The 26,671-nt window shown below is 40.1% G+C and overlaps 1 protein-coding gene across 10 annotated transcripts in view; it reads right to left on the reverse strand.

Annotated features, from left to right (window-relative positions):
- The window catches only part of map7d1a (MAP7 domain containing 1a), a 53,543-nt gene extending 29,082 nt beyond the window's left edge, over positions 1-24,461 (reverse strand). For 5 of the 10 annotated variants that reach the window (XR_004656961.1, XM_034873905.1, XM_034873902.1 and 2 more), the window contains exons 1-6: positions 24,041-24,460; positions 9,304-9,510; positions 5,594-5,662; positions 4,825-4,845; positions 833-996; positions 284-395 (exon numbers count right to left, since the gene is read on the reverse strand). Coding sequence is in view for 9 of the 10 variants with exons in the window: in XM_034873905.1 (XP_034729796.1) it covers positions 284-395; positions 833-996; positions 4,825-4,845; positions 5,594-5,662; positions 9,304-9,510; positions 24,041-24,110 (643 nt within the window). In the remaining variant the exon portion in view is untranslated. Of the gene's footprint in view, positions 1-283; positions 396-832; positions 997-4,824; positions 4,846-5,593; positions 5,663-9,303; positions 9,511-24,040 lie in introns of all 10 variants that reach the window. The other 5 variants (XM_034873906.1, XM_034873903.1, XM_034873904.1 and 2 more) reach the window with 4 other exon arrangements.
- Between the last annotated feature and the right edge of the window lie 2,210 nt (positions 24,462-26,671).

Below are 26,671 nucleotides of genomic sequence, written 5' to 3' on the forward strand. Positions count from 1 at the left end.
ATCAGGACCACATCATCTGCAAAAAGCAGCGATGCGATCCTGAGCCCACCAAACTGCAACCACTCCCCGCCCCGACTAGAGCCAATAATGATGGAAAAAAAACCTTAACAGACAGAATATAAAGCCAGTTAAAGTTGTACTGATTCCGTTGCATTGATTCCAGATAGCTTCCAAGCACTGCCTCATATTAGCTATATAAGTCAGTTATTCTTTAGTGCTTCATGTAAGTCTGTCCATTATTATTTTATGAGGATGTGCATCCAGACATGATCAGTGCACTCACCTTCTTTCTGGCTGGAGTTCTGGCTTAGCGCACCAGCCCAGGACCATCTTTGTTGGCGGATTTCTGCCCACGTCTTCTTGGTTGACCTGTGAATGGCTGCCTCATAGCGCTCCTGGAAATTGAGAAACAGACAGAAGTTATTTGAATGTCTAATGCATCAAAGACAATATGCATAACTGGGTGCGCCCTTCAACTGTAAAGCTTGGATTCAAGCACCTAGGCTTGGCTTAGGTGTCCTGGCAACGTCCTAAATCCCCACATCTGCAGCTGTTCTTTCTAGAGATGGAAGTCATGAAATGTCACCTCTAGGTATCAGTGCAGTACAAAAGAAAAACATATTAAATATATTATTTTTTTTGTTGGAAAAAAAAGTTGTGAAAGTGAAGAGAGAGAGAAAGGGAATGACATGCCGCAGGTTGGAATCAATACTGTGGTCGCTACGTCACGGACTGAGCCTTAGTACATGGGGTCATGCTAAACAAAGGGAGCTATCCAGGCGCCCCTGAATGGATTATTTACAACATAGTTATTGTTCTCGCCCAAACGTACTTTATTCTTCTCCAGTTTCTGTTTCTGTCTCTCTTCCAGAGCGGCACGCCGTTTTTCCGCTTTGGTTCGCTGTTGCTCGAGCTTCCTGCGGCGCTCCTCCAGCTGCTGCTCCCTCAGCTGTCGTGCCTTCTCCTCCTTCTCCAGCCACTGGGTCTTTTTAGTAGCTAAGAAGGGGCAGAAAACGTGGTCAACAGAGTAAGACTTTAATATAAATAAGCGCTAGACAGAGGAGCGCTCTCGCTTTCTTCCCTGTCCTTTCAGAACACTGTTTATTATTACGCATTCCCTTTGAAAGGTCTTTCTCAGCTTGGACTTAAAAGAGTACTGTGATATCTGTTGAAAGCATATTTTGATATGTTGGAGGTTTTCAAGAACAATCCAGTTTGACTCTTTCAGAAAATACCCAAAAAGTAAAGTCTGTGATGTTTATGTATCATCTCAATCCACCTTTGAATAAATATGTTGCCCTTCACCTAAATCTCACTTTGTGTTTGGAAAATAAATTCAATTACATGACTTTTCCACAGAATACTGCACAAAGTGGAGTTAGACATCTACAGTACTTCTGAAGTGACACTTTTATACCAAACTAATCGCATTGAGCTGCCACGTCAGCTTCAATAAACCACACACACTTTGATATGGAAATGGCCTTGTTGTTCCTGAGCCATTCAAAGAGAGCGTAAAGAATCATTTTGCAGCTGCCTCTGTGTACACAGCTTACCATATTTCTTTACTCTACAAAGTAAAACCTCCATGAAGAAGCAGCCCCTGAAAAGAGGCGAGGCTGAGCTCTCTAAAGCACTTGATGCAGCAAAAGCAACTGGTTGTGGATTTCAGATTATGGTGATGGATCATTGCAGAGATGCCTGAGGCTAGAGGGGTTAATATTTATTGGGAGGCAAACCATTCGGCTTTTATCTGAAAAGGGAACAAAAAGCTGAGTTATACCGAGGCGCTGCTTGCCAGTACCTTGCAGCAAAGAAAAATATCTGCTGCAATGCGTATCTCAACTCATCGCAGCACGATGGTCTCGATTTGAAAGAAGCCGCATCTTAACCGTGCTCTGATGAGAACAAAGGGAGGAAGAAACAGCTTCAATTGGGCAATGTTAAAGGCTTGCCAAGATGACTGTTGTTGATGTATTCCAACACATCCTCTCTGCTCACATTGGAAACTTTTAAGTCATATACTTAATGTAAAAAGACAGCATCCACTCTTCACGCCAAGCGTGTGAAAAGTGTGTGACTGTCACTGATTGATTATTTGAATTTGACTAATTAAACTAAAAGCGTTTGGTAATGGTTTTCCAAACTATAGGTGCTTGTTGTAAGAAGGCTCAGGATTTGTTTGGGGGGAGGGGGTAGTTTCTTACGCTGACATTGCTTTAAAATACAATCTTCATCTCTTTCCTGCCAGTGATTAGCCCTGACAAGACTAGCACTGTAGTATTATTATAGTAAGACCATTAAATAATTATAATCAGAGTGCTGCTCTAACCCCGGGATATAAAGTATTTATACCATCCCACCAAAGACAGACAAGGCAAGAGATTAGCTTATGTAAAGCCACAGCCAATTCCATTGTGCAAGTCCTTCAAGGCATCAGTTAAATGTAACAAGGAACAAATAACATACAGGCTAGGATGTCCTTAATTTGCCTCTTTTACTACTACAACTAGTCATACTACTGGTGATGGTTGATTGATTAGTCATTTTTGGTCAGAATCTCTTTCAAGCCGATTTTGTAAATAGAGTCCAACCAATAAAGGATTTTTAAGGCCGATACCAATACAAATATTTGGTTATTTAAAATTCTGATATGCTGCTATTATTACAGATGTATATATTTTTCTAAATCCAAAAACGTGTTACAAACATAAACAGATTTCCCTAACATTAGTTAACTGTAGTTATTTATGAGTTATCACTAAAATGATAATCCTCTGCTTAACAGAATAGAGGACCATCAACATATATTAGAGTTCTGATAAATAAAATGTAAAAATGTAAAAATACAAACTTAAGAAATGAAACTTAAAGTCCTTTGAACAAAAACACATTAACAAAAAAAAAAGCAACGCCAACTCTTATAACATGGTTGACAGTCAGTATATTTTTTAATTATTAATTTACCAGAATCATTTAGTTATCCGATTTTTTTTATTGGCCATTATAAATGCCAATACAGATATCTAATATTGGCCGATATATCGGTAGGGGTCTAATTGTAAACACAAGCTTTGGCAGGATCCCATCTTTTATCCAGTTCTGAGTGAGCGTATTACATCAGTTCCCCATCTGGCATGGTCCGGGGATCACCCAATTAGACTGACCCACACGCTATGAAGTTTGCCAAACTCATCTTACTGCTGTCGGACAAACAGTTGGATTAGACCCGGCATTACTAAATGTACAAGTATGATAGTTCAAAGAAATCTGTGTCATGTGAGGATATACTGTACATTATATTCATGCTTAATTTAGGAAAACATTAATGTAAATGTACTGTTCTTAAATAGCTTTTCTAATCTCAACAACTACTCTAAGCGCTTTTACATAGCACAGAAACCATTCTACATTAACTGTGGCCGAGGCTGCCATATAAGGTGCCACCTGCTCATCAGTGAAAAACTCCCTCACTCGCAACTTGGGGTACTGTGCCCAAGGACGCTACGACATGGGACTGCAGGGCCAGGGATCAAACACAAACCTTCCGATTGATAGGCGACCACTCTACCACTGAGCCGAAGCCGTAGCTTTGATAACCCTATATGAAACGGAGGCAAAGATAGCAAGAACAATGTTTTTACTAATTTCTTTAACTCTAAGGTAATAAAGAACTGAGACTGGATGGTTAACCTTTGAATGAGCATTTCCTTCTGTCACTAAGTAGTACCATGCTGACAACACAAAAACACTAAAAAGAAGAAAATAACTGAGCAAAAGTTGTAAAAAATATATATATCACTATTCCCTTCTGCATCTAAACAAGTAATTAACATATGTTCCTAATTCAGAACATTTTACAGTGTGTGATTTTGAGTTTGGCAATATAACGTTTAGAAAAAGAATTGTGAGAAAGATAAATCCTGCTGCTAGTGTCTCTAAAACCTCCAATTTCTTCAGTAAGATGGTAATCATAGTAGTTTTGCAGCATGTGGTTCAAATGTGTTATCTTTAAATACAAGATTCTAAGGAGTTCTGTGGTGTCTGCAGATGGAATATGTGGATGAAAAAAAATCAAACTTAGTGCACGCTTCATCTTCCTTCATGTGAACTGTGATTAAAACCCTATTGCTTCACAATCAATAATACCATTTTTATTTAGAAATACATGATTTCCTTTTGATCAATCTATGCTTACAGGATTTTTGTAAAAGCCTCATGGATGATGTCCAGACACAGAAAAGGCTGCAATTAGTTGAAATGTTTATGATAAAGAAAATTAAAGCACCTATGATTTTAAAACGAGGAAAACCATGGGGATTAAATGAATGAAAACGCTGTAGAGCGGGGCAATATGACCAAAACTCAACATTGTAACTTTTTATGTGCTCTTTACCTTTATAATGATAAAATAAAAATATTTTTCTTCCATAAGGCCTCCCTGATAAGGATAAGTCGACCATATCTCTCCGAAAAGCTCATATTATTATAAACATGCACAACTGCTTAAGCATATGCATTGATGCTTATAAGTTTAGCATTCTGATTTCTTATAAAATAAGAGATGGACTGAAGTAGAGAGGGGGCCAAATCATGTAACTTGTTTTTTTGGGATAATTCTTGGAGCTAAATGGGAAGAGCTTTTAACTAATGTCCACATCAGAAAGGTTAATGTGTGACTATGTCTGTATATTGGTATGTTTTTGGTTTATTGCCCGACTCTAGTTAGAGCTATTTGAGACATCCAAATGACAGAATGATTGAAATAGGTTACCATCACCACCACCACCACCACCACCACATCCACATAGGTGAGTGGCTTACCTTGTAACATGCTGAGCTCTTCTGCAGGAGGGAAGGAGTGAGAGAGAAGACAGGCAACTGTCAGTCATGCAAAGCAGTGCACGACCAGCGTGTAGCCAAGTGACAAAGTGGCAGCCGTGTGTTAAACAGAAAATAAAGACTTGGGCAAGGAGATGCAATATCAACTGACACTAAATAAGTACTGTCATGTAAATCTTTATGACGCCCCAGTAAAAGGCACTGAGGAAATTTTGCCCCAATGGATCAAACTACATTAAGTCAGGTTTAAATAATATGTAAAAGGTGTCTGTGCTTTGATGACTCAGTACTGTTGCAAACAGATTTTACGTAACAGAAAGTCAACATGTATTCATATTACTGCAAAAAGCTGCAAATGTTTTTTTTGTCAATGCAATGAATATCTTAATCTCATTCAAATTGTATACACATATATTTTAGTGCAGAAGTGAGCTCAGGTGCTAATGTGTCAAACAAACATAATAAGCAAACATTTTGACAGATTATTTCAGCATGCATGTAGAAAATGAAAGCAGGCTCATCTTTGGTAAAATGGTGGCTCAGCTTTTGCCGATTTTAGTCACTTTGGTGCAGAAGCCCAAACTAACGTTTTATCCTCTCTGTGCTACATGTGCATGCCATCTGCAGCCTTGAGCCATCCCAGTAGCAACACAACTGCAACTGTAAAACAACAACCTCTTCCACCCCAACACTAGGGGGAGCTCTCTTCCTATGTAATGGACTTGTCTTCCCACGCCTTGTTTCCACTTACCAATATATTTGGCTTTTTCCTCTCTGCGCTCCTTGGCAAGCTTCTGCCTCTCCTCAGACTTCATGATGTCTGAAATAATAAGGGGGAAAGGAGGAAAATAGGGAGTGGATGTGTAAGTGAGAGGTACCATATTGTTAACTTATATCAAGTCCAATCTATTCAAACCCATCAGATCTCAAAGTTAAAAATATATATATATATATATATGCATATAAATGTTCTTATGTTTCCCTGTAGGTCAAAACAAACACAATATTATGCGATCTGCAACACAACCTGAGAGAAACTTTAACATCTAAGACTTTGTGGCCTTGTATCTGAGATTCTTGACATTCTTCCATATACATAAGCAATTAAAAAGCTTTAACTAAGGACTCAATTAAAGCTTGTTAGTCATCCTCACCTTAAGTGGAATCATTCATTAAGGACGGCTTGTGTTATGTGGAAAAAAGTCAGTAAATGTCCACAGCGCTACATACACAATATGGGGTAAAAAGAGCATAGTGTACATATTGTTTATTGACCGACTAATAGTATTTTGTTAACAAAAGCACTGAAGTCATCAGAAGTAACTTAAGTTGAAAAGATCTCTAAATGTGCTGTTATTTATACAATAATGTTTTGTAGCATTGACCAAGCAGTTGACTTCCCAAACTCTTTTATCCCAAAACTGACCTAAGGCAACAATGATGCACCTGCCCTCTGATAAAATATAAATATACTGTATGTTTTGTTCACAGCTGCAAAGTCAGCATGACAGAGGCTTTTGACTTTTAAATATCACCACAAAGAAATGCCTGCCACAAGACAATGACAGGAAACTGGCAAGGTCAACATTTCACCACCGATGCTCAACAAAGGCTGAAGCTGATGTGTGCTATATTTTCTAGATCAAGAAAAAAATCTCCATGGAAGCAAATCTTCTCCAACTAAAAGCTGGAGCATGCGGCAGACTCGCTAAATCTCCTATGTGGATGTGGCTGGTTTTTTGATTTTGATATATTGTGATTACAGGGGGCACTTACATATATATCACTGAACACTGAACTGAGCCATTTTAAGAATTCAAACTGCATCCTTTCGTGATTGAAGCTAGTTCTGAAATATTTTCACTGTGACTTTCCATATGCAGTTTTTTTTAAGATAATGTTCTGTGCATTGCAGGCCCTTTTTATAGGACAGCTAAAGAAATGAAGGGGGAGAGAAAGGCAAAATGATATGATATGAGGACTAGACCTCTATATGTGGGTGTGCACACTACCCTTTGAGCTAGCCAAGCGCCAAAAAACCTATCTACAACTATTTTGATAATCAATTCATTTAATTCATTCATAACTGGTTACAGCTTTTCAACAGTAACATTCTAGACCAGACCAAATTAACAGATTAATAGAAAAAAACATGGGATAAATTGATAATCTAATCTTCAATTGCAGCAAATGTAGTCCTATTTTCACATTACTGAGTAATAATTTATTTCATAATACAAAATTGCACCTATTATAACTCATGTGAAACCATATGTTCATTTGTAGTGGGTCTGGTTTACAAAGTGGATTTCAGATTCAAAACGATCTTAATTTGAATGTACCGTTATCAAATCATAAAATCCTGAGATTGATCATTTAAGAGGCCCCGTTTTAAAGCTAGACTGAAGAAAGTGGGTATCAAATGAAGCTAGATGATTGAAGGAATCCATGTCGTGCTAAATAATGCTCCATAGTTAGGCTATATGTTTTCAAGGCCATGGCCATTTTCACAGATTTATGGCTTTAGGTGTCTTTCTCTGCATCACACCCTCGGCACTAAAGAAAGCACTTTCTAACTGCTTTGGGGTCAGTTCTTAACAACATCATTCATATTTTTATTAATGCACTGGGTTCCTTGCACAATTTACAGCATTAGTTCTCTGAGAATCTTATTCAAGTCCAAGCAAAATTTGTATTGTAATATAAATATATTCCTAATCGAATCAATATAGAATCTAATCAAATCAAATCAGGGCCTTGTGTATACGAATCGAATCGATTCTTGAAATCAGTGGCGTTTACCCAGCCTTAATTTCTTTTGCTGTGTACTACCGCAAATAACGCATCCACCACTGGGAAACACTGACACAAGCTGCAGTCTTGATCTTTCCCAGTCTGATCATCCCTCTCAACATTCACATACAGATGTTCAACATCAAACCGAAAGGAACTCGTCCTGCAGCAATGTCTAATAAGAGGAGGCATGAATCACAAACATGAAAACAATCTGCCATGCAGCCTTCACTAAGAACTGACCTACTTTGATATTTATAGGACTATGGCCCATGTGCACGGTGCCGGTTGGTGTGATTTGCTCCTGTTTGCAACTTACCACCATGTTAATCATAACGTCACATGGACAAATCTTTTGAGACAAAAGAAGGACTGGCCCAGAAAATACTGTGAGGTGCAGTGTTTTGGGCTCCAGCCTGTGCACACTCAGAATGTGGGTGTTATTCTGTTGGCCTCTTAATTGGAGTAGACGAGGAGCAGTGCAGGGTATACTGTATAGTGTTACATGCAACCTATATTGTGCGAATTCAATAGACACCGAAGAAACAAGAAATAATGTGTTTACAGATTTCTTTCAATTTTTGCTTAGGCATAAACTCAACACACTCAAACAACGTGACAGAATACAACTGGAGCAGGCCGTTACCAGAAGCAGCAGCTCCCGACTGAACTAAAAGCCTCACCATTTCATTTTACTAATTAAGAGGCCACCGAGTGCTTTTCATCTTTATACCCCTCTGGGTGGTGCAAAACCTCACAAGTAATGAGCTTTACAGAATCAGCGTAAAACAAACTTGGAAGAACAAAAGGGAAATGTGAATCATTTTTGGAATCAGCAGACTAAGGAATTAACTGCAGCTTTCTCTAAAATAGACCAGACTTGGAAAATAAACAGAATATCATAAAAGTCTTTATATAACGGACATGGCTAAGGTCTTAACAAAATATCTAAACTTGAAGTATTGTTGTAGTTTTGGGAGCAGTTTGGGGATTTGGGGGGGTTAATCCTCATCAACACACGCTAAGGGAATAAAGACCACAACCACAATGAATGGATTAATGGATAAAGAATAAAGGGGAGAGAGAAAAGAGGCTTAAACTCCAAAAACCATCAAACATGTTCCTTAAAGTTTGAATGTGCTGTTAACTAGTGGCTGTAATGACTTTAAGCGGTGGCATTGTGGAAGTGGCTATGGTGCAAAGTAAATGCCCTCTTAGCATCACTCACTCACCGTTCCCTTTTCCCATTTTTCATTATGGTTCAGTGCATGGCAGCGCTTAGCATTAGCCATCCACTTATCAAGGAAGCTCATTTGCCCATACTTTACTGTGATTTTTTTCATCTTTAATTCGGCCCAAAATCTTTGAGCCCACCGCTGAGTTGTCCTCATATGCTTGTTCCAACAACTGCAGCAGCTCTATTGGATTTAGTTCCCGGTCTGAAAGCATGTGGTCACTATTGATCAGGTACTGATACTACGTACTTACCTTGCCTCAACAAAGCTGACCTAACTCCAGAAGATTGTAGATGTAATTATAAGAGCACTGTGTCACATCTGGGCAAATTTAGCTTGCATTATAGATTTAACCTTTAAGCAACTAAACTCTATAGTAAACTAGTAATATAGTAAATAACATAAGTACTTTACAGGATAAGTTTCTAATTACCTTTACCACTTTTCAACCTGGGGACAGGTGATGCAGGTGAGCCAGGTGATCCAGGGATGATGTCAGATTTTGTGGGGGTAGTCAATCTCCGTTCTGTTTCTTTCTTAGCTGGAGACTCCATTCTCTCTGTGGTGTCCATCTTCGGGGGGCTACTCTCCCCCTCCGGGTCAGGCCTTGTAGGATTTGGGTTCAGAGCTGATTGGGCAGCTGGTTGAAGAGAAAGACACAGTAAATCAATAAGTGAGAGAAGTAAGGTAGGACAAGCACAGAGATGGAACTCAACCAGTCGGTCTTCATTCCTTTCACTACCAGGCCAAAGAAGCAGCTTAGTGTGGATCACGTTTACCAACGTCCTCAAGAGCTGGATGTATCAAGTGTGAGGGGTTGAGTCCATGTTGAGTCCAATTGAACATGTCAAATGTTCAATTTGATAACTCACATGTCTACAGTGTAACAAGATAATGAAAAAGAAAACCTCCAACAAGACAATCTAAGCACCTTTGTTTCTGTACAATGTTTCTTTCAGTCGTTCAGCAACATTATCTGATGCAGAGATTACACCATTTGCTCAGAAGCACAAGATAATAGGTCTTAAGTCTGCTGCTCGAACTCAATGCCTAATACAATTTTCTACTCAGCGCAACTGATTTACCAACAGAACAGCCTGAGAAAACAGCCTGACTACCTGGTAGAACAAAAACACAGTAATTGCTTTTTGGCATCCTGGTATTTCTAAAGAAGGTGGAATGAATTGCTTAGGAAAACAGAATAGGAGTGATTATCTTCCAAGAAGTACTCCAACCTCTTTTTGCCCATGAGTCATCTGTACTCTGAGATTTTAATAGGTTTTTTTATCAAAAAGGAATAGCTAGGTTGATTTTTTGGGACAGCAGCTTAACTCACAGCATGATGACTCACATTTGGCATGTTGCTGAACTTAAATCTCCTACTCAAACATTACTTTGCCCAGGCTTTGACAGCCAAACAAAGACCCTCACGGGAGGGACACTTGGCTTTGTCCACTCAGCACTGTACCCCTGTCCTCCCTGCGGAACCATGCTGGAGCACAGATCCTTCTGCATAGTCTCTGAAGGTAAACACTGGGGCAACATGCTGTAAATTATTCTGGCTTTGGCTAAAAACAACACAGACAGTAGGAGGCTGTCACAATGGCACAGTGAATGCACTGAAGATTTACAAATGCTGTGCTATTCAACAGTTTGCATAGAAGAGCACCAAGGACTAGCAAGACCAATGAGCAGCAAGACCAATGCCTTGCAACGTAAAAGAGAGATGATTATAGCTTTCTATAGAGTATGCAACTGTACAGTGTGCCTGTTGAGCCATAAACATCTCCTTCAAAAATGAGCTGTAAATTGTTTTGTTTTTTTAACATACTGCTCCCTTGTGAGTAAAACTCAGATTATTGTTAAACCTACGAGACACAAAGCTGGACAAAGGTCTGCATGAATAGCCGAGGCCAGAGAAACTTCTCACTACTGCAACAACTGTGCTTAGTAGCATTCAGTGAGATATCAGGCCTCACGGCAAAGATTGTCTGTGCTCAGCTCAGCACATGAAAAAGCTATGTTAGGGCTGCATAATTAACCCAAATTTTCAGACAACAGCAGTGACCAGTGCTAGTTTGTGTCAGGGCTCTAGGGTGCGTCTAACATTTTTCCCAGGTTGCACAGGTGTACCTAACGTCCTCGCATCCGCTGCCTCTCCACAAATTAATCAATGTTGTTTATATCGATATGGTTTAATTTTGCATTACATGACCCATTTCTTCAGTAAAGCCGTGCCTGTGTTTGGACTCTACTCTTACTCTCCGCGCAGCCCCGCCCCCATTCCCTCACACACACACAACTCCCATGGAGAGACACAGCCGCAACAGCGCCGGTCCACACTTCTGACATTTGTCCACAGTTTTAATTGTTATGGAAACAGCTGTATCTTGTTAAGCATGAGAGGCAAACCTGTATTTGTACCAGTGTTTCCGCTGGTAACTCTGCTATTGCGGCGGCCACGGTGAAAAACAAAGAAGAAGTTATTGAATGTAACTAACTTCAGTTCGTAGAGTAATATGTTGTGAGACAGAGCCTGCTGGTCCTGGGCGAGAGATGTGACCCATGGCCAGAATATCCTAGTTCATAAAAATGCAGCACAGTGACGATACAGACGTTTCATACACATTCCATTCGACCTGTGCTGGACACATTCATAATGAGTCAGCCGTCACTCTGCGAGTGCCATACGTCCATCGCACTCCTCCTCTTTCCCTGGCTCTTTTAATCAGTTATTGTTGAAAACTTTCTCAGAGATACTTTTTATTTTCAATATATATCCTAAGCTATTTATTTCCGATACTTTACTATAATACTGTACTTATACTGTTGCAGCTGTATGTACAACATACAACTTCAACATAAGAGGAATATAGCACATTATGGATGTGAAAGCAGTTATGAATAGCCTATGTGACAATAACATTTCTTTTGGTTAAAATCAACAATGCTGATAATTGATCGTGATCTCAATATTCATCAGAATAATTGTGTTGATCATTTTGGCAATAATAGTGCAGTCCTAAAAGCTATGTTGTCAGTCTTGGAAATGGAGGCAGTTACTGATGACCATGAGTTGGATGAAGCCCATTGACCAGAGGGAATAGCAGTATGCGTCTATGAACGAGTTCAGCTGTGATACAAGACATTGTGTTTCCCCCTTGCCTAAGCACTATTAAATAAGCATTTTTCTGGCAGTGATGTGCACTGACAGAGAGTGGCCATTGTTGTGGTTTCTTCATAGCAAGAGGACAGAGGCTAAAACACTGCAATGACATGGGGAATTGTAGTAAAATAAAATGAAAGAAGAAGAGGTTCAATTTTGAAACTAAATGCAACTTTGTGGGGGAAAAGACAGAGCAGGAGCCTAATAGAAAAGAATCCAATGCCATGTAACAACTAAATCCAGTAAAACTGCCAGCTCTTGGCTTTCCTTCCCCATTCACCCATGTTACTGTATTGAGGTTAAATCATGTTAATAAGTATGTGATTTATTATGCATTTATCAACCAAATGCCTACAACATTTTGCTGCTGCAGGCATACCATTGCAACTGCTCATGTGATGAATCCTACAACCCTTGTCTCTGAATTTATCATCTTGCAGATCCCTGAGGGCAGATATGACAACTAGGCTACCAGAGTTGATTGGAGCAAGTGCAGTTCTGACAGACAGGTATTGTGCTGTATGTTACCTCACATCCTGTCAAAGTTCCCCATACACCTGAGAACTGGAGCCACAAAAAAAATGGCTGGCTGGCTGACAGCAACATTGGCCGCTGGTCAGACAATCGCTGTGATCTATACTGTCAATGATGCTGGTGGCACTGACAATGAATACTAATGAAACCTGAAGCTCTCTGGAGGGAAACGGGATGGGAGACAAGGGAGAGGACTGTTGCTGCGTAGCAAGGGGCTGAAACAAGTGCTGATTGATGCAGCACTCTGGCTGTTAGAACTGGAGAACAGAGAGTACGATAGAAGACAAAGTTAATGGGGGAAACAATCGCAGAATGTAAGAAAGGGGTTTTGTTGCAACTAACGACTTTTTACATTATTGAATAATATGCTGAAAGTGTATTTGATCAGTTCATTGTTTAGTCTTTAAACTGAAAAAGTGTTAAAAAAAACTTTCAGACTGCAAGTGACTTCCTCAAACTGCTTACCAACAGTTAAAGAAGTGTAATCTACTACGATATAAAAGGCTGAAAGTTATCACCTTTTAGATGCTGGAGTCTTAGAATATTGGGTATTCTTCTTCAGCTAAGTGTAATGGCTCCCATTCAGGGACTTTTGCACTTGTCGCACTGTTGCTTGCCCTGTAGGAAACTACTAAAATTGTTGGGTCCTTGTAAATTCTGGAGTGTGGTCTAGACCTACTCTATCTGTAAGGTGTCTTGAGATAATGCTTTTTATGAATTGATACTATAAATAAAATTGAATTGAAAAATGTTGCCTGTCCTGGGCTGACATAGTGGTTGGTACAACTGGATTTAAAAATGATCTACACAGTGACCTCTTATGGCAAACAAGATTGGGACATAACATGCGGGGTTTTGAGGAGAATGCTTTGGTAATATTTGCACAGATGTACTGAATGCAATTACAAAACCTGTTCAGCAATCCATGAACTCTGTTCGGCTGTTGTCACAGTCATAAGAAAGAAGCCAAGACAATAAAATTACCAAGTTTTTACTTAACAGGGCGGTCTCATGTGGTGTGTTTAAGTGTGGAACCATTGGAGAAATTTGAATATCAGCCTAATTCTATTACTATATTTATACAACCGATACAACACAGGGGGGGGGTCTATCAATAGAACACTTACACACACCATATTTATTCTTCAGCCTCCCAGCGGCACTGCGCCCAGGGGACAACTCCAGCCAAAAGCCATTAGACCAGCCTCTTGTGACATCATGTACATTATTCATAATTATCAATGCACATCAACCGCTGAAACGCTTGAGTCTCCATCAAGCCTGAACATGGAAAAACACTTTGGTGAAGCTTATTGTTGGAAAAAAAAAGTGTGTGTGTGTCTGTGTGTGTGTGTGGGGGGGGGGGGATCCTCAGGACAAGCATTTGGTCATCATTTCAAAAGCTTGATAACGTTTAAAGCATGTTAAAGGTTTTTATGTGCACCAGCAGGTTGTGGGGTTGTGGTGGCTCAGGTAAACAGCTGTGGTTCAGATAAACTACTATTTGCATTAATAGAATGTCATCTTCCTAATCTTGTGGTAGTAAGTAAATCAATCTCTAGAAGACCTAAAAGCAGTGATGTCATCATGGCAAGGTTACTTTGTTTTATTCTCCAACAGCTATGAGACTCTAAAGTGGGTCAGAGGCAGCTCAGGAATCTTCAGCATGCTGTGTGTGACCATTGGCTGACCATCACACCGTCCCCTTTCACCACGGCTCAGTTGGCCCCGTAATGTCTTCCTATGGGGCCTCTCTACTTGCATGTGTCAAACAAAGCCTGAGGCACCCAGCTGAGTCCATTTACATGCAAAAGTGATACAATGGAATAAGATATATATGTTAAAGTCAGCAGAAACAGTAAAGGAACCCCTGCTGAAGTGGGTGTATGCATGCATGCACGAGCACAGTGTGGGAGCAGAACGGCAGGTTGAGAAGCAGCAGGTAATTTGCACAGATTCAGTGCCATTTCCCAGTTTGAACCAATTTCAAATGTTGATTTTAGAAAAATGCTACACAGGCTCTGCGAAGCTCATTGTACATTCACACCCAAAGTGCAAGCACAAAAGGGATTTAGTACTTTGCAGTTTGGCTGATGACATTATGAGTAAAAGAGTCACGTTAAAAACTGGGACAACAACTGGTAATTCTGCCACACAAAATGTGATTTAGCAGAAATCCAATTTCACAGCATATTATTTTGTTAGAGCAGGTTATAAATACCCACACTGCTGCCCCAGTGCGATTTAAATAGACTAAGATAGTCACCTCCAAAGCTGAAGGCCACAAGAGCTTTTCCAGTTTAATTATTTTAATAACAACAGAGTATGAATATTTATGTCCAGGTAATAGTAATTCCATTGAAAAAAATAACATAAGAAAGCAGAGGAGGTGGAGCAGAGGTCCTTGGAACAGCATGTGCCCACATTATAACGGAAACCTTTTCTCTCCACATAGCTATAGGGCTATAGTATTGGGAGCTGTACCAAGCACAAGGTTGAGACATTATACCTATTTTTCAACCCGTGAATCAGGGTAAGAAAACCTTGTTTCTGCCACAGCACAGCAAAACACATGACTCACTGTATGACAGAATCAGCGAACTATGACAGCACATTCTAAGCACACTGTTTGCTCATTAACAGCTTAGGGAGTATACTTTCAGTTGAGACAAGCTGTAAAAAGCAATATCATTGTGAAACTGCTCAATACAAAAACAAGCAGACATTTCCAGTACATCTACAGCTAAAAATTGCAGCTTATTCCAAATGCAACATCCAGGGCACTGCCAACGTCTTGCCAAGATACTGAGTAGAGTATATAGGGCAAGACATGGAATATTTATGAAGCTAAGAGCTTCACTCTTAAGCACAACCTTCTCAGTATCCTGCCAAACAAGAAGGGACTAGAGGTGAACGCACTCAGACCACCAACCAAGGTATTTAATACAATGATACAGAATTGTTGCATAATCTAAATAAGTCTAAATTTACAATTATAAACAAGGTGGATGTGCAACACATTCTCACGAAAAATGGAAATGAGGTAAACAAAAGGCGAGGAAGCAGGATTGAGATCTAGATTTCTAGTGAAATCAAAAGACTGGATAGGGAAAGGGCGGCAACCCGTAAAAAGAAAAGAGGAACTCTGGAAACACACAGACAATGGATCTGCATCTCATTTGGGAAGGGCCATGGGACTAATGAACTACCTCATCGCTTACCCCCCTAACCCGTCGCCCCTTCAACCCTGTTGTGTCCCTCCTGCACCGAATAGGGTGATGTAAGAGGGCAAGGGGGCCCAGACACACAGGAAGCGCAGTGTAAACAACAAGCACTGACTTCATGCCAAACCAGGCCCTGCCTGTGTGTTTAGAGACCAAAGTTTTCATTCGATGTGCTTACAACTGAGGACTACAATTTTAAAGGGGAAGTGAGATAAACATCACTCAATTCTGCACACAAACTGTAGTTGAATACCACCTGGCTTCTTTTAACTAGGGCTGCAATTCATGATCATTTGATTGCTGATAATTCTAATGGTAATGTTTGAATTAAATCTTTGAGTGTAAAAAAATGTTTAACAAAATGTCAGTGATATGAAAAATGAAAAAGCTGTAAATCCATACATTTGAGAGACTGGGACCAAATAAGTCTGAATAACAACTTTAAGGTTAAACCGTTGTTATGTTTAATCACAAATTCAAATTCTTGATTGATTTTGTTGACTGCCATGATACAACTGAATCAAACACAGGCCGCAACAAATAACTATTTTTTATTATAGATCCATCCGTCAACATATTTACCATACTTAATAAATCAATAATTATTTTGCCTATAAAAAGCCAGGAAATACTTGTCGAGAGCTGAATATGATATTTTCAAACCTGTCAAGCATGTCTGAGTCTCAGATATGCGAGTCAGACTGATGAACCCAGTCATCAGGCTACATCTGATGTCTGCCTTGTAATGTCAAAAGTGGTTCTGCATACCAACCAACAGAGTTGGAGACACTTACAAAGACTGCATTCCTTCACTGCTCGCCGATGAATACTGATGTCTCTGTCAGTGACTGCACCAGCTTTCATCCCATCACCTGGCCCAGGCTGAGAATAATGCCTTGCATTTAGCTGCTGCGGTTCTCTCCTGCACCGGCGTATGTGCCGAAGCCACCGCGCTGATGAAAGGCTTTGCTTATTGACATCGCATCAGCTCTCTAGGGACCCTGCATCTGCTGCTGCCACTAACAGGCTCCAACATAAAGGGATAAGTAACCTAGACAGTCTGACCAGTGGTGGGTAAAGAGTGTGAAAAAACACCAAATTCAAGCTTTTCTCAATGACATCAGAGGATGAGGAGGGATGTCCGGCCGTGCTGCAAAAGCTGCCATTCATAACTGAAGGCAGTGTATCAGCATGCCAGTCAGTTGCTCCTGGAAACCGGCTCCATGTTTCTTTTGGGGGTTGGGAATTAACAGTGATCTAATTCTCAATGCCGGGGTTTTCTGGTCCCCTGTCACCATCAAGAGCCAATTTTAGTCCAAATAGAACTATGTCATATGTATGTGTATGTAAACCATTTAATCTTTTGCAATTTAGCTTGCCCCTCAAATATGCCAAAGTGATCCTTCTCTGCACCCCTGGGATACATTAGTAGATGCAGGTAATATAGCTGGTTACATGTTGAAAGAGCTGTGCCTGTGTGTGTGTGTCTCTGTCTGAGGTAGCTCACAAAGCCATTGTTTGTCGTTTTGTTCCAATACAGTTATTTCTATAAACACTACTTAAAGCTCAAATCTGGCCCAGGCAGTAATCTTGTGCCTGTTCAACATACAATTACACCCAACAGTTAGCATTAACTGGATTTTTGTCCCCCCACACAAAAACCCAGAACTTTGTCTTGCTGGCAACAAGGTCCAATCATGGGTTTCATAATCACTAGTAACAATGATGATGATGCCAAATGTTCCCTCCCAGACTCTCAGCCGCGAGGTTCAAATACATGAACAAAACCATGAAACTGCATTAACATTAACGTTTACTAGAAAACAGAGAAAAGAACTAGAATAATTGACAAAAAACGGTCAAACAATGGGTCTAACATTCAAGTGATACAACGACCAAGGAATGTGCAAGGAGATCAAGATGCATTTACAGTGCATGGAGCATGTCCTTTAGCTGGTCTAATATTAGCGGATAGGTCTGGTGACTGGAACTTTCAGATGACCAGAGAGCACAGTGCAGCCCGTCTGGGATATTTTCAGACTTGTTGGAGGTGGAAGGACTAAATCAAGACTTCCCTCCCGTTGTCCTTCCTCTAGAGTCCCAGGGAGAAGGGCAGTACAGCTGACTGATAATAAATTTAGGGCCAAAACACTGCATCATCAGCCTTCTTCCTGTATGCTACAATCGAGCAGATGCCTTCCAAATAGCACATGTGTACATTTCATGGGCTTCACATACTTTTAAAGAGAAGGGGTTCGTAGTCAGAACAGCATGTTTCTTTGGAATTTAATCACTTGCTTACTACCCAGCTGCTGCAGCTGTGCAGCATCTTGGAACAAACTTAGACCTAGATTCTAGCATGTTGTCTTATACTGTATATTTATATTTCAGGGTTTTAATGCATTACGTAAAGCACATTGAAATGTCATGGTGCACTGAGTGTGCTAAATAAGATAGTCTTGCCTTTCCATGCTCCAATAATTTGAAAAATATGTGTCTTTCTGGTTTCATTCTGTTAGGGTGCTGTCAATGTATTGGTCATAAATGCTTTCGGTGTTAGTCTTTGAAGCAACCTGCCCATTTTAATAATTAAATATTTCATCATTGGGAAATATTCTCATTCGCTTGCTTGCTGAGTTAGATGAGAAGCCCGATAGCTTAGCTTGGCACAAACACTGGAAACAGGCAGTAACATCTAGCTTGGCTCTGTCTAAAGGTAACGGAATCTGCCAACCAGCACCTCTAAAGCTCACTAACACCTTGTATCAGTATAAAAAACAAAGTGTCCCAAAATACCCCACTATTCTTCTAATCACACTCACGCAGTTTGAACTGGGAAGTTAATACGTTTTGCACCAAACAAGTCTCCTGTATATTACTTTTTAACCCACTACAGGTCGCCTAATAATTGTGTGCTCTGCTTCCAGCTCTAAGGAATTTGGCTCAAAGTAATCATAGGTGGTCCTTGACAAGTCACAGCTCTTTGAATGATCAACTGTATTATATATCAAATAGTCTCATTGTAAGGTAAAGACCAAATGAGCTGAAGAGGTAAAGACAGGTCATCCATCATAAAGTCGTTAAGCCAGACACGTTCTTGAGGCAAAATGTGAACTGTCTTCGGCCCATTTTAGAGGCTCATTTATCAAAACTGTAGCCCCCGGTAATTTTAAATCTGACTAATAACATGTATAATGTGGCTATGGAAAGGGAGTGAATGACTATAGTTTTTAACACAATGCACAAGGCATAGAAAAGATGAGCTTGTAGCAGTTAATTGTCAATTACCAGCATTTGTAATGAACTTTTCATTTACAAGGCAAGATTATTTTTGGGGATTTTGGGGGGGGTTTCATCCCCAGGCCAATGTGGTAAGAACAGAACCTTAGTATATGGGATGCACACTCAACCAGGTGAGCTAACATGGCACCCCAAAGAGGCAAGACCCCACAACGATTCTTTGTTGTATATGAGCTACCTTGCGTTTTGGATGATTACAGCTGGTTCAAGGGTAGGCAAATTTAGCTTTAACCCTACCTTAATCAACTGTATTTGTGTTGTTTTTTTTACTAATAGAGGACGGGGATAGGAGTTCCACAATTAAAAGACCTCCTACCCATTATTTCAAAAGGAAGTGTCTGTCGTCAACATTCACAAAAACAAGCATAAACGGGGCCTGCATGCACATACTGACCACTTTCAGTAACCATTTCCTGGTAGAATACCGCAGAGGCTAAAGTCTGCACACTGCTGGCTAATAGAAGGCTTTCTCCATCAGTTGCCTTTTCAGAGTGTCGGGCTAGAGCTCTACCTCTATTTCCTCATGAGAGGTCAGTGTCTGGGCGGTGTGATTTACACCATCTGGGTGCTACAGAGTGGACCGACACTGACGTGATGCCTCCTCAATGTGGGGAGTTGAAATCTGGATAAGCACTGCTTTTTAAAAAAAAACTGTTTACAGCATGTCTCGCCTTCTGTGTCTGTCTTCACTTTATAGCTTTATAGTCTTCTCTCATTTGGATTTTCCTATTACTTTGGACCTGACTAGCTGGCACTAACTGGAATGTATGATTCTGCCATGATTTTTGTACACAGACACAATCAAAATGAACAATCCATTAAGAGAGAATAGCATTGTTAGCCCAGGGGCAATATTAGCATTCCAATTTTTTGATTTTAAATAAAACAGTGACTAGGCAGTTTGATTGCCAATTTCCAGGTTGAACCTGAAAGGGTTTACATCCATACTAGGAGGCCAGTATATAAATTGCAGCCATAACACTGTCATGATAGGCTGTTCAAAATGCAGGGACTACATCTGAAAAAAAAAAAAACGTATGATTCCCACGCTCTTCAAACTAATAGGATGTGAACACCTCAAGTACCCTAAAAATGCAACACGGCTCTATAACCCCAGTAATTACTTCATTTTAAATGTAATAAGCTGGAGTACAGAGGAGCCAAAACAACTGCAGACGTCTCACTGTCTAAAAACTGCACTCTAGTTTCAAAAGCAGACCTCAACGCCCCAGTGCTGGCATGACTTCAGTCGGTTCTTAGTGACTCTGATGTTTCTGTTCTTTTCCCTTCTCTCTCCAAACTTCATTGGAAAAGGCTGTGTCTATAAAATGTGCAGAATGTGGGCTGTCAACATATCTGAACATGTAGAAACTTGGAAGCCCCCAGACTTTTACACCAACAACATTTACACCAACAACTGCCTGAGGACTAATCAATGAATCTTTACACAAAATGAAAGGTTCTATCTTGTTAACAGAGTGTGGTAAAGAATTATGATAATCAGTTTGCCACTTTAATCATTTTAGCCATACATGCCTGAAAAATGCCACTTGGTTGACAAAGTAATCAGTGATTGCTGACACATACGCTAAATTAAATTGATTATGTAGGTTGGAGACCACACATAGGTTGCCCCCTCTGTGGGCACCAACCGGTAATATGAATGAGATTAAAAACACCAGACACAGCAAGATAAATGACTTGAAGCTTCAATTTCCCTAGCCCAAAGAACAGTTCAAGTCAAAAGAGTTACTGACATAACCAGGCATGTTACTTTAACATAACTGCACTATCAAAAATACATGGATGTAAATTACTCTGCTCATCATCACAAAGATTCAAGCATGACATGAATAGTTCTACATGATGAAAGACTTAAAATATATATTAGTTAAATATAAATTGATTAAATATATCACAATAATTTTTACTTGATACATTTCAAACATAAGTAGTTTCATATGTGGCTAACCTGTCCAAGTCAAATATATCTCCACCAAAACATGAAAACATCTCATTATAACACACACACACACACACACTCACCGCTGCATTGCTCACAGCTAACCCTGAGCAAAAACAATGTTGTTAGTGCTGTTACCAGGCTCCTTCATTAGGCAGTGAATGTAGAAGGGCACATGGGACACTGCCCACTGATAATTTACAAAGACACTAAAGCACCCCCCTCTCCAAAACTGGGAGGCACGTATCCCCCTGATTACATAACATCTCCTGCGGCTGAAGATGTGTAGCTGACTGATCCTGTTCATTACAGTACAGGCTTGACAGCTAAAGCTGGTGGATTCTCCCATATTACACAATAGACAAGGACTACACTGTGAGCTGTTTCTCTGTCAGCCTGCTGATGCTATCCTCAATATGGCTGTGGTGAAGCAGCTTGTCGTTTTTGCTTAAAACAAAGTTTGCATAATGGCTCATTAACTATTTAAAGCATCACCTCAGTCGCTTCTACACTATATAATCTACATCCTGCTCCCCCTGTAAGAAGTTTAGAGGTATGAGCATTGTAGATTCCCCTAAGGTGTTTCTATGAATAAGATAGAAAGGGATAATCTTCAAAAAAAGGAAAATAAAAGTGTCTATTCATTTCAGTTGGTCACAGCTTAGCTGTTCAGGTACGGTGATTAGAGAGGGGGCGACCAAAAAGAGCCGACTGTCTAAACGTGTCAGAATGGAGAGCACAGAGAGAAGAAAGCCTGCATGAAAAAAAGCGGGATTAAAGGATCTTCTCCATAAATCCAGACAGCAGATTTTCACAATGCTGGGCAAGGTTTTCAACATCTCCAGTCCAAGGGTTAGTTGTCAAGCAGGACAGATCAAGTGAGATTTCTTTACTGGCTGTATTTCAACAAAAGAAGCAGACTTTTCCAATTGTCCTACTTCTTCCAGGTTTTGTTTACATATCTCGATCACAGATGTTTTACATGGGCACAACACATTATTGAAAGCCGATGTGGCAAGAAAACATGTCTTTTGGTAGAGTTTATTTTTCTTTTTTTTTTAATTGAGAAAAATACTCTTCCTTCCTCTTTGTGAGAGAGTGGTATCAAAAGGTGAACAGATTCCTGAAGAGCAAGACAATGAGATTGATTCGGAACGTCATTCTTATCTGATATCTTATTCTTACAGCTGTACATATATGAAAACCACATGATCACCGAGTGAGCTGGAGGCAAAGATCGCACTTTGAGCTGGAGTTATGCACAACGAGTGTTGGAGCTGTGATGACCACGGACCACTGACCATTCTCAGTAAGCAAGGGAAGCGTAACAGTCTGGCTGACATACTGTACACATCACATGAAGCAATAGGCCTGATGTCAGAGCTTCTACCATGACCCACATCACATATGATGACAGTCCCTTCCAACCCTATGGTCATACATGCATTATGTTATTGAGAACATGGCTGTTTAAAGATACTCCAGCCTACTGGTCAAGATTCCCACATACAGGGTGGAGCGCATCTCTCCTCCTGCTTTATGCAGAGCCAAAACAAGCCAACCTCCCTTCATGAAGCCCCCTGTCAGCAGGAAGGAAGTTTTCTGTTGTCAGAAGGAGGAGGTCACATTCTATGTCCCCTTCTATTTCCAGAAGCAGGAAACATGTCAACACACAATGCTTTGGCATGGAGATTCAGACTTTGAACCAATGCTGGGTGGCTTGCAAGAACAACGTCAAATTGGCCGGATTTCAACATGGGTATTCAATTTTGTCTCAAACTGAGACATTTTTTATAACTAAGTGGAGATGTCATGACAGCATTGGCCATGAACTTCATGATCACAGGATCCCATATTTGTAAGTGCATGTATAACGCAGTTAGTAAGCTGGATATGGCTGGAGTGTGAGTGGAACTATTTATCCTGCACTTTGGCCGGCTAAGGATCTCATTTAAATTGTTGATTTGATTTCAGGACTTTGTGATGCTTCTCTGCACCAGCAGAACATGAGCATGACTGCACCTAGGGCTGGGCAATATATCAATTTTGTTGCGATATGAGACTAGATATCACCTTAAATTTGGGATATTTCGTAAAATCATACAATGGTAAGTGTTGTCTTTACCTGGTTTTACAGGCTGCATTACATTGAGGTGATGTAATTTTCTTAACTTACCAGACTGTTCTAGCTGTTCTATTATTTACCTTTACCCACTGTGTCCTTAAATCATTTATCATCATAACATTTTGTTAAAGCACCAACAGTCAACCATACAATATCGTCGCAATATCGTAATCGAGGTATTTGGTGAAGAATATCATGAAAAACATCCTCTGGCAAAGCAGCAGCAAAGAGCAAATAGGAAGAGATAGGAATACCATGCTACATCATGTTAGTAGTGAGCTAAACTTAACATACGGAGGGGGATGGGGTGCTACTAGTCAGATTACCTCATCTAGCGCAAATTGTGTTGTTATAACCCTGATGGCTGAGCTCTCTGCGAAATAAAAAGCAACACATTTTTTTAATAGAGTGCCATGGCAACACATTCTTAGGAAACATCCATCAGCAGTCAGCTAGGGATCATACCGGGGTTTTGTTTTCATCATCAAAAGTGTCTGCAAATTACTGCCCCTTCAAATTATAACCTGGTCTGAGGGTTTATGTGTTAATCTTGCGGACAACAACAAGGTTGCGTTAGCATTATGAATTGTGGACTGTCTGCATCCGCACCTCCTAATGGCTTATCCCTAATTCATCAGACAAATGCATTCCCGACCACGCGCTCTATTGCTTTACCTTAACGGCAACAGTGTTACTCAACCACTAAATGAGCAAGGCAACTATAAAGTTAACACTAGCAAGACAGCAATTAGTTTGTTACCATGACAAAGCAAATTAAGTACAAAGTACTGGAGCATTTTTTTTTAAACAAGACATAAACGACTCTAAATTAAACTTAAATACAGAATAAATACTTACATGTAGCTCCTGGCAGAGTATTTTCCTCCATTTCGGCGGCAATACCCTCGCTTTCTGTTCTTTTGTTCATTCAAACATGTGAGTTTCGGCTCTTCCTTTCACACCGGCAGTCCTCTCATTCCTCAGGCAGAATAGGGGGGGACTTGGCGGAGTCACTACAGTTGCACCCGATGTCCTGAACGAAAACGGGCAGGAAACCCTCCTGAAAGCGTCCGGGCAGACAAGAGCAGCAACCAAAAACACTAACAAACCCCAGCCAGTAGGCCTACCTGCCTGTTGATGGAGGCACCGGTGGCTGTGGCTTCTTCTTAGAGAAGTTACATAAAGAGGTTTCGGAGGGAATTTGGGAGAAAGAAAGCAGGGGAGGAGGAGTGAGAGAAGTTTGTCACTCTCCGACACACCACAGCTGATGTTCTGCTCTTGCGTATCGGCCCCTCACTCGTTCTCCGATCGGACTGTACCATTATCAAGAGGGGGTGCGGCAGATACTTACAGTGAGCAAGTGTTGTTACACTTGCTATATTTAACGTAATGCAAGACAGATACAGGAATTTATACATCTTAAAGGCCTATACTATGATCATATGGCAATCTACTGATATAAACTAATTTATTTTTGTATAGAAAATAACTCCCCCTCTATTTTGATTGGTTTTGTCCTCCCCAAAACTACAATGCTCTCACGAGCCAGTTCATAGTTCACACTCAATAGAATTCTTCCCTTGGAAAACTTGCCTTTGCTTCGACAAGCATACTACCCATAGTTTCTGCAATGTTTTGTCATTGCGTAGTTGTTTGAACATCTCTTTAACATCAGATTACATTCCAGTATAAACACAGATTAGTAGCTCTATCTGTCAACTCAACTTATGACAAACTAGTGTATTTAAATAACAGGGTATGATGTAACTTAACTGCTGGCAACAATATACATATATGTATACCAGTAGTTCACTTATTTTTGTTGGGGGAATAATACAATAAAGTATGTCCTTTTCCTTTGCACAACTCCTCTGCATTTTTTAGTATTTCAAATCTGTAATATTGATGTTCATCCAACTGCACATCCAACTCTAAGCACATGTGCAGGACAAAAACAGCATAAAAAGGAAAGAGAGAGGTAAACTACACACTAATCTTTGCTACATGGTTCAACTTTGAATGTATTCTGAATCAGGTTTCAGGATATTCAGTTGGCTACAGATGACAGAAAGCAGAAAACATCTCCCTAAAATCTTTGGAGACACTTTAAGAAACCCAAAGTTTTCCAGCTCCTTCAAAATGATATGAAAGTTTAACATTGGAGCCACTGTATCTTCTCAAGAAGAAGAAGAAGAATGTCCTAAAGACATCTCTACCACTTGCATACTTACATACATTTTAAAGGTATATGTCAATGTGCTTACATTAAGTAAGGGTAGTTTTTAGACTAAAACTGAAACTCAACCATATAGTTAATAATTTGAACATGCATGTCATTTTAGTGTAAAGAGAGCACTAGATTTTCCTGTCAGCCAGGTTTTTGTTTTGGATGATGGCAGTTTAATGAGTAAAACAAGTTACTCCACCCAAGATTGAGCTACTGTAGAATCATACATTTATGCTGCTTTTTAAATCAAAAACAAAACAACCCAGTTCCAGACATAAAAATAAAAAATTGTCTTTGTTACATAATCTTTATAAATACTGCAGAGTGGCTTCTTGTCTACCACTTGTGGCTTTCTCCGAGCATCTGCCAAAGTGGGGGCTGGGCCAGGGGTGCCAGGGGGGCCAGGGGCTGATCGGCACACTTGAGAGGGGACACCCCTTCAAAAAGGACCACAGTGGGGCTCTTTTGTGCAGCTGTTCGTCGTGTTCCCCAAAACCCCCAAGGGCCACCTGTCACTGCAAATGGAAAATGGGGGATGTTGATGGAGGTGGGGGTTGGGTGTGCATGCTCTGGAGTGTTGTGGTTTTACAGAGTTCAAGCCGAATAAGTGACTGTTTAATGTGTCAAAGTCTCAAAGTCTACTTGTACTGGTCATCACATGCTTCCTAATTGTCCTTCATGAATTCCCAACATGACTCAAATAAATGCTTTTATCAAAGATCCCAGTCCCCCTAAAGTTATTATAGTCTGTTAAAGCTATCTGTAATTGAGTCACAGATAAATATGGTATTTAATTTACTTAAAAAAGAGCAATTGAGAGTTAATTTCCGATCCTTTTAAGTCAAAAAATGATTGCAGGAGATAGCAGGAAACTTCATTGAATTCATCAATGATCAGACTTCACACCTCATCCAAAATTTAAGAATACACTAGAAAAGTGTTTTGTTTATTTACAGGAAATAGAAGCCATACTTCTTTCTTACACCGCTTTAGTTACCAAGAGGGAGGGGGAGATTGCTGTCTCATATTGGTACAGTAACGAGACACACTGAGTATCATGTTAAGTGCTAAGCCTTTTTGAGAAATATGACAAGCTCTTAAAAACAGATAAACTAATTGGATGATGCACATACAAATCCATTTACTTTCTGCACAACATTCATTTAAAAAAAAATGTTAACATGGTCTCCATCCATCCATCCATCTTCGACCGCTTATCCGGTATCGGGTCGCGGGGGCAGCAGCTCCAGCAGGGGACCCCA

This window comes from Etheostoma cragini, chromosome 6 (assembly GCF_013103735.1).
Source record: "Etheostoma cragini isolate CJK2018 chromosome 6, CSU_Ecrag_1.0, whole genome shotgun sequence".
Lineage (NCBI taxonomy): Eukaryota > Metazoa > Chordata > Actinopteri > Perciformes > Percidae > Etheostoma > Etheostoma cragini.